The sequence below is a fragment of the Athene cunicularia genome, unplaced genomic scaffold (assembly GCF_003259725.1).
Source record: "Athene cunicularia isolate RWA unplaced genomic scaffold, athCun1 SCF_47, whole genome shotgun sequence".
NCBI classification, from domain to species: domain Eukaryota; kingdom Metazoa; phylum Chordata; class Aves; order Strigiformes; family Strigidae; genus Athene; species Athene cunicularia.
The window spans coordinates 11,389-19,512 of NW_020799476.1; the positions used below are offsets into that span (position 1 = coordinate 11,389).

General features: G+C 55.3%; 2 protein-coding genes across 2 annotated transcripts in view; both read left to right on the forward strand.

Moving 5' to 3' along the window:
- Positions 1–456, forward strand: part of PIWIL2 (piwi like RNA-mediated gene silencing 2) — a 9,150-nt gene extending 8,694 nt beyond the window's left edge. Inside the window, exon 20 of the mRNA XM_026867465.1 lies at positions 278–456. Within this exon, the coding sequence (XP_026723266.1) occupies positions 278–456 (179 nt within the window). The remainder of the gene's footprint in view (positions 1–277) is intronic.
- Positions 147–7,307, forward strand: SLC39A14 (solute carrier family 39 member 14). The gene is made up of 4 exons (XM_026867466.1): positions 147–2,072; positions 2,627–2,854; positions 3,101–3,319; positions 4,114–7,307. Exons 1-4 carry the CDS (start codon positions 1,725–1,727, stop codon positions 4,258–4,260), a joined length of 942 nt encoding a protein of 313 aa, XP_026723267.1. The 5' UTR covers positions 147–1,724; the 3' UTR covers positions 4,261–7,307.
- The last annotated feature ends 817 nt before the right edge of the window (positions 7,308–8,124 follow it).

Below are 8,124 nucleotides of genomic sequence, written 5' to 3' on the forward strand. Positions count from 1 at the left end.
CGCGAGGCCAGGGCTGACTCAGGAAAACCTCATCCAACTAACCCGGTGGCTTCATTTCCACCCTCCTTGCAATAAAAATGACGGTTTGTGTCACAGTTGGAAGTGTCCGGAGCACAGGGAGAGCCGCTGCGGTGCTGCGAGGCTGGCCCCGGTGTGGGGGTACAGACCCGGAACCAGCTTTTTCCACCTTCCCAGATTTGGGGTCTCGGGGTCGTCCCCATCTCCCTGCGCCGAGAGCCTCGGTAATGTCTGGCCCCCGTTTCTTCTCGTTCCGCAGTGTGGGGCTTTGGTTTTCTCAGTGTGTCGATGATTAACGTGGCCTCCCTGCTCGGAGTCTTCATCGTACCGTGTACCGAGAAGGCCTTTTTCAGCCGGGTCCTCACGTTTTTCATCGCGCTCTCCATCGGCACGCTGCTCTCTAACGCGCTCTTCCAGCTCATCCCAGAGGTGCGGTAGAAAGTCCCTGCCTCTCTCCCGTCTCCGAGGGCAGCTCTCCGGGCACCCTCTTTGCCTCCACCTTGCCGAATCGAACCGATCCCTCCGTCACCCGAGGCTGAGGGCTTGTCTCAGGGGCTCTGCAGGGCTTTTCTCACCTCTCTGAGCACCAGGAAACCATCTGGAGTGGGGAGGCTGCGTCCTCCAGCCCTGCTGGGTCGTGGTCTGAGGTCTGGGAAGGTGCTGGGAGAAGCTGTTTGCTTCTGCCCCGTGGGGCAGTTTATCCCTGGGAGGGATGTGCTCAGCCCTGCTTCGTGCAGAGCTGCCCAGCCCTGAGGCTGCTGAGATGGAAAGGACCTGAGGGGTGGAGGAAATATCGGTGTAAGGGCACAGAGAACAGCCCGGAGGAGCACCAGCTCCCTCTCGAGTCAACCAACTTTTACAAGTGTTATAATTGCCTTTTACCCCCCCATCCCCTGATTTACAAGACTGATGTTCCCGCAAAGGTTTAGGCTTACGTGAGGTTTCCTGGTGCTCTGATGGGACCGACAGATACATCGCAAATTAATTGTGTTGTAATTGCACAGTTCCGGAGTTGGATAAATAAATACACAGACTGGACACGTTTGGAACACGTGTGCTTCCTCGGGCAGGCCGGGTGGCTTTGCTGAGCCCTTGTGGCTCCTGGGTAGATGAGCTGGATCTGAGCTCCTGCACATCCAGCCTTAAAATTCTGCATTTAAGGTGCAACCTTCCCCCTGAGCAGAGCATCCTTTGCTGCCGCTGGGTTTTGCCCCCCTGGCATTGCCCACTGCTCTTTGCTCTCATCTGTGTTGGTGGGGGGAAGTTTTTTCCAGGCTCCTTTTCAACTCCAGAACTGTAACATTTATTTATTAAAAAAAAAAAAACAAAACCAAACAACAAAACAAACAAACCAAAGCGCCTGTATTTCCTGATCTGCCAGGACCTGAAATGCCCTACGTACGCTCCACCCTCGCTGTCAGATGGAGCATCCCAGCGGGCTGAGGATGGAGCATACTGGGTGCTCAGGGGACCCTCGATGCTCTGTGGCACTGGAACAGCCACCCGATGTCCTGTGGGGGGCTCAGGGAGCAGAGCTGGGGTGCTGGCTCTGAAACAGCCTGGCTGCCAAAACTCAGCTCCAGCCCAACACTAAAAAAAAAAAGCAGCTTGCTCCAAGGGAGGTCGTTTGGTGCGAGCGAGCTTCGACCTTCCCCAGATTGCTGTTTCCAAAGCCACTCAGCACCGGGTTCGCCCCTCTTGAACCAATGCCTGATGAACGAGCAATCACTAATGAATGTCCTCTTCTCTCTCCCCCTCTCCCTCCCTCCCTCCTCTCTCTTTCCTTTCGGCGTGGATTCCTTCCCCTGCCTCCCCTCGTTGATCTCCTTTCCCTCCCTTCTCGTCCGATTTCCCCCCGGGGTGGGTTTGGCACGCACGCCGCAGTCTGGGGTTACGGTTTCCTCTGCGTGACCGTCATCTCCCTCTGCTCGCTGGTGGGAGCCAGCGTGGTGCCCTTCATGAAGAAGACCTTTTACAAGCGGCTGCTCCTCTACTTCATAGCTCTGGCGATTGGAACTCTCTACTCCAACGCCCTCTTCCAGCTCATTCCCGAGGTAGGGTGAGGACTGTTGGGTCTGTCCTTTTTTTTTTTTTGGTTTTTTCTCTCTCTCGGGGGCTGTTTCTCTCTCGCTGGGCGCTCGCTGGCTGGAGAAGGGGAAGGCGGCGTCGGAGGGGAGCCAAGAGCGAGGTCCGGAGGCTGGAAGCCCCTCGGGATGGCAGTCGGAGCTGGCGTTTCACCCCTCTTTGGAAGGGACTTGCTCCAGGGAGACCTCCGGGCTGCTTCAGGCAGAGAATCTCTATTTTATTGCCCTTTTTAGCCCCGCAGGCAGGTCGCCTTTGTGCCGAGGCAGTGGAGCTTTCCAAGCCTGCATTTAGCATCCCTGTCCCAGTGCAGGGTGGTGGATCCGATGCCTTGGGGTGTAGAAGGCTTGGCTGGGGGTGTGAGGGAGATGAAAAGTGCACGAAGGTGTTTTCTGAGCCTGTCCCATAACCTGCGGCTGTGTAAGGAGAGGTCGGAAAGTGGCAGCATTGCCCCAGAGGCGCCGGGGCAAAGTCAGACAGAGGATGCTGCTGGAGACTGTTCCTCAGTCCTGTCCCTTGTCTACAGGCATTTGGATTCAACCCTCAAGAAGATTATTATGTTTCCAAATCTGCCGTGGTGTTTGGGGGCTTCTACCTCTTCTTCTTCACGGAGAAGGTCCTGAAGATGCTCCTGAAGCAGAAGGACCAGGTAAGGCTGAGCAAAGGGGCTGCTTGGGTGGGAAACGGCAGAAATGGGAGTGGGGGGGTGATGCCCCTGAATCCCCCTCCCCTGTCACAGAATCACAGAATCATTTGGAAAAGCCCTTGCAGCTCCTCCAGTCCAACCATGAACCTCACCCTGACCGTTCCCAACTCCCCCAGATCCCTCAGCGCTGGCTCAGCCCGACTCTTCAGCCCCCCCAGGGATCCTGGGGACTCCCCCCTGCCCTGGGCAGCCCATTCCAACGCCCAACAGCCCCTTCTGCACAGAAATCCTTCCTCAGAGCCAGTCTAAATCCACATCGATGCCATCCCAACGCTGCTGCCCGCCTGCTGACAGCCCCTTCCCTCCTCCTCATCCTCTTCTCCTGCAGGGGATTTTGTCATCCTGCTGAACGCCGGCATGACCATCCGCCAAGCGCTTTTCTTCAACTTCATCTCTGCCTGTTGCTGCTACGTGGGCTTGGCCTTTGGCATCGTGGCCGGTAGCCACTTCTCTGCCAACTGGATCTTCGCTCTGGCCGGGGGGATGTTTCTGTACATAGCACTGGCTGACATGGTAAATGAGGAGCCTGGGGGGGGGAACTGCTTGGTGTGAGGCTGGGACCTTGCCAGGGTTTGGTGAACCACAGAATGGTTTGGGTTGAAGGGACCTTTCAAGGTCATCTAGTCCAACCCCCCTGCCATAGGCAGGGACACCTTCCACTAGACCAAGTTGCTCAAAGCCTCGTCTAACTTGACCTTGAATGGTTCCAGGGATGGGCCATCCACAGCTTCTCTGGGCAACCTGTGCCAGAACTTCTTCCTTCTGGATAGTCTAAATCTACCCTCTTTTAGTTTAAAACGTTACCCCCGTTGTATCACCACACGCCCTGGCAAAAAGTCTTTCTCCATCTTTCTTGTAAGCCCCTTTTACATATGGAAAGGCTGCAATAAGCTCTCCCTGGAGCCTTCTCCAGGATAAACAACCCCAACTCTCTCAGTTTTTCTTTATGAAAGGGTGAAGCCCTCTCACCATTTTCATGACCTTCCTGTGGACCCGCTTGAGCACGTCCACGTCCTTCTTATGCTGGGAGCCCCAGAGCTGGATGCAGTGCTCCAATTTTTGTTTCTTTCTAGCCTGGTTAGGAGGAGCTCTGGCTTCCCCGGAGGCAAGGCTGGCACGGCGAGCACAGGGGGGTGTTTGCTCTGCCCCGCTGGCCAATCTGTGGTGGCCACTGTCTCAGCTTTGCTTTGCCCCCTGGGCTGGTGGCGCAGGGGACCATTTGCCGGGGTGGGAAGCTGCAGGGAAGGATGGAGCCAGTCCTGTCGCTGAGTCCTGCCATTGCTCTCTCTCCCCTCCCTCTCCTGCAGTTCCCTGAAATGAATGAGGTGAGCCGGGAGGACGAGCAGAACGGCAGCACGCTGATCACCTTCGCCATCCAGAACGCGGGGCTGCTGACGGGGTTCACCATCATGGTGCTGCTCACCATGTACTCTGGCCAGATCCAGATCGGGTAGGACCAGCCCGACTCACAGCTCTCTTCCAGTTTTTTTTCCATTTTTTGTTGGGGTTTTTTTTGTTTTTTTTTTTGGGGGGGGTGGGGAAGGTTTTTTGTTTTGTTTTTTTCCATTTCTTTTCCTGCTGCAAGAATATGACGGTACCTGTGCGGGCACTGACATCACACTACAGAAGAAAAGGCATTGCTTTTAAAGCTATTCCACAGACTTAATTTTATTTTGGTTTAAGGCTGAGGGGAGCTTAATCCCCTTGGCTGTAGGACCGAACTGACTGGAGGATCTCTTTCCAGTGTCATATCCCTTCTCTCCTCATGTCTCCTGGGAAGGATGGAGTTGGGAGACAGGAGCTCCTCTAGCCGTGTTGCTCCCTTCCTTGTGCTCGCAGCGATGGGACGTGACGCTCTCCTGACCCCTCTGCGGGGGGTGCATGATGGGGACAGACAGGGACAGACCCTTTTTTTGGGGAGTTACTTACCAGCCAGCCCTTGGAGTTGTGCTCCCCAAGCACAGAGGGGCTGCCGAGGAAGAGGAGGCTGGAGGAGGAGCACGGCTCACGATTTCAGCACCATCCTTGCTGTCTTCAGAAGAATGTTTCTGGAGCCACATCTGGTTTTGCTCCTGTTCTGCCTCAGCAGCCCAGAACGATGCCCTGGGAAGAGCAGGGTGAAGAGAGTTTGTTGGCTTTTTGGGTTTTTTTTTCCTTTTTTTTTTTTTAATTTAAAAAAGCACATTCTGGGCGTCAGCGCTCGGAGCAGAGGACACCCAACTGCACCTCGTGCGGGTCGGACTGACACAAGGGCTGCTCGGAGAAGGCCAGCAGGATGCTCTTCCCTCCCTTAGGTCTCTGCTGCTGTATGGGGGGTGCAAACCCGCCCCCCCCCTTCTCCTCCTGTGAGGGCAGCCGTGTGGCCACACTGGTGAGAAGGGCACGAGAGCAGTGTGGGGACAGCGAGTTCCTGCCCACCACGGGCTGGCCGACCAGCAGCTCGGTCCTTAGACCAAGCTCACGCCAACACCTGGGAACAGACACCGGTTTTTAAAACACTGACACTGCTGAATTGCTGAGGTTTGGGGGGTGTGTGGGGGTGTTTTTAAAGGAAAAAAAAAAAGACTGTGAACCTCTTTAGGTTGTGCTTTTCCAGCCTTAGGGAGTAGCCAGGGAAGGGTGTTACTTCAGAGCTCTGCTTCTGGGCTGGTTTTCCCCAGATTCACTAGGTGAATTGACTTATTATCATATTGATAACGTTGCCCGCCCCACCCGTGTTGTTCGAGGTTCCCTTCTCTCCCTCCCCAAACCTCACCCCGCACCTGGTAGCGGCGAGTTTGCGGCCACGCTGACGAGTGGGAGCCGAGGGAGGCAGTTTACCCTGGTGGGTCAGGAGGGCAGACGCCTTCCAGACGTGCTTTGGTGGATGTGCCAGGGCTGGCTCATCACTGAGCGTCGCCTGTGCGGGTGGCCGTGGGGGTCACCCTGCCACCTTGGCTCGGTGCTACTCGGCTGAGGCTCCCCACGCCTTCCCTTCCACCCCGGCTTGGAAAGCCAAGCGGAGGAGGGTGCTTGGGGTATTTTTCCTGTCCAACGTGGCAGCGACAAGGCGCCTTCAGCCCTTAGCACAGCCTCAGCACCATCCGGTAGCGCTGCACCTTGGTTTGATCACTGGCTGCTGTTACCTCACTGTAGTTCCTAATTTGCCTTAGGTACCAGCTGGATGATGTCCCTCTTAGGCTCCTAACAGTTGTCACTGAGTCCCTAGGTCTCTGCCTGTGGAGAAGTGGCACTGCCAGTATCCTCGTGGATTGGCACCTCTGCTCTCGGTGGCTTTGGCTAGGCCAGGCATTGACTTTGTCCCCTTGGCACCCAGGAGGCTGTTGGCTTTGTCCCGTACCCAGGTTTAAAAAAAAAATAAAATTGGCATGTCGAGGAGCAGGGAGCCTTCTTGGGAGCACTCTTCAACCCAGAGGTACCACACGGTCCTCGGGCCGCTCGGTTGATGCCTTCAAGGAGAGATGGGCTCTGCTTTGTCCCGTGCAGTGTCTCGCGTTCGTGTGGACGGTCATCGTTCAGTCACTCTTCCCTCTGCGGCTGGTCCGTGGGAGAGAGCCACCTTGAAGCAGCGTGGTCTGTCCTGGCTCGGGCGCCCAGCCGCCTCTGCAGCACCTCACGGTCGTTACCCGTGCTGCTAATTGTTCAGTAGTTGGAAGGAAAGTGCTATTGGAAACTCCCTTTCCCTGCTTGAGCGAGCCGCAGCCCCGTCTGGCGGACTCGATGTGGAAAAACTGAGTCCTCTGAATGGTATAGGTGCCCTCTCTTCTCTCTCAAGGAAGTATTTTGGAAAACTCCGTATCGCTGGCGGCTTTCCGCAGGGCAGAGGGCAGGGTCGGCGCTGCCAGGGCGCAGCTGTGGCTGCCAGGAGTGGTTCAGCAGATGGAAAAACCTCCGCGTTGGAGGCGAAAGGGGGGAAATCTTATGCTCTGTTCTTTGGGGACCGTGAGGCGCTTTGCAGACTGTGCCTGGGGGGTCCTCTGCGTCCCTGAGAGCTGGAAACGAGGCAAGAACTGACATCTGGCTTCCTTGGAGCCGGTACGGGCCCTCAGCACACGCAGTGGGGATCATGAGTCTGTTGTCTTCTCGTTTCGAGTTTAACCCCATTTCTTGCTGAGTTGGCTTTGAGAAATCTGCAACCCAGAGATTATGGGGGGGGTGAAACCCCTTGGAGAAACAAGGCTCCTCGTAGAGATGGACCCTCCCTCCGCCAAAGGACGGGTGGGAGAGAGCTCCTGTCCCTGGCTCGGGCAGGCTGGTACCCGCCGTCGGGGAAGGGATGGGGCAGGCAGGAGGATGAGGAGGGAAAGCAACCCAAATCGAGTTTGTTATGGATTTTCATCCGTGTTTCCCTTCCTGTGTCCGGTTCGAAGCTCAAGTTTCATCTCAGTATTTCAATAACTCAGGTGTTGTAAGAGATACGCGTTGAAACAAAGAACATAACTTATGTCATGTGAATTGTAAAGTTATTTGTAAAATTCCATAAATAAAATATATTCTGTAATGACGGAGGGTGGCAAGCGAGCTCTAGCTGCAGCAGCCTCCCCGTGGCCAGAGCTGGTTGGGGTGTGAAGGGGTGGGAGCTGCGCTGGTTCAGGATTTTTCCAAGGGGAAGGGTTTGAGCCAGGCTGGAAGGGCTGGGTGATGCAATCCTGCTTTTCCAGCCCCAATTTCCAGGGCTGTGCAGTGCGGCGTGCCCGACGGAAGATGGCACTGACACACACACCCCCTCCCCGCCCCGGCCTGCCCGCGTGGCACAGCATTCCAGGAGTCGCCTTTAAGAGTCGAAAAACCCTATTTTAAATTTATTTTTTTTAAATGTATTTCCAAGCATTGACGTTTGGCTGGAGGGAGGCTGAGGTTTCAGAGTGGGACTGTGGGATATTGTATTCCTCTGCAGCTCACACGAGGGAGCCTGACTCGGAGGCAGCGTTATTTGTGTCCTTGCTTCCCCCCCCTGCATTAGATGGGGAGGGGAAAAAAAAAAAAGCATACTCTGCCTTTTCTACTTCACTTTTTTTTGCCTTTTCTACTTCACTTTTTTTGCCTTTTTATATCCCATTACCCTCAAGCTGCCAGCTCCGAGCAGCAAGCACAATTTTTAGAAACCCCGCTGCAGCTAAGGAAACCTTGAAATGCTGTGGGGTTGTATTTTTTTTTTTTTAATAAATGCTATATTAAGGAAGAAAGGTCACGGCATGCATCTGACTTGCTCGCTCTCCTCCTCAGCGCTGGCTCAGTGCTTTCAGGGGGGCTGTCAGGCAGCACTGCCCCTGCCCTGAGCACCAGGCCTTCAGTTGGGCTCCTTTTTGCTGCAAGAT

Coding starts and splice junctions, on each gene's coding strand:
- SLC39A14 (XM_026867466.1), top strand. CDS start 1,725: ATGCCTGATGAACGAGCAATCACTAATGAATGTCCTCTTCTCTCTCCC. Junction 2,073..2,626: donor TCTTCCAGCTCATTCCCGAG/GTAGGGTGAGGA, acceptor CCTTGTCTACAG/GCATTTGGATTCAACCCTCA. Junction 3,320..4,113: donor ACATAGCACTGGCTGACATG/GTAAATGAGGAG, acceptor CCTCTCCTGCAG/TTCCCTGAAATGAATGAGGT.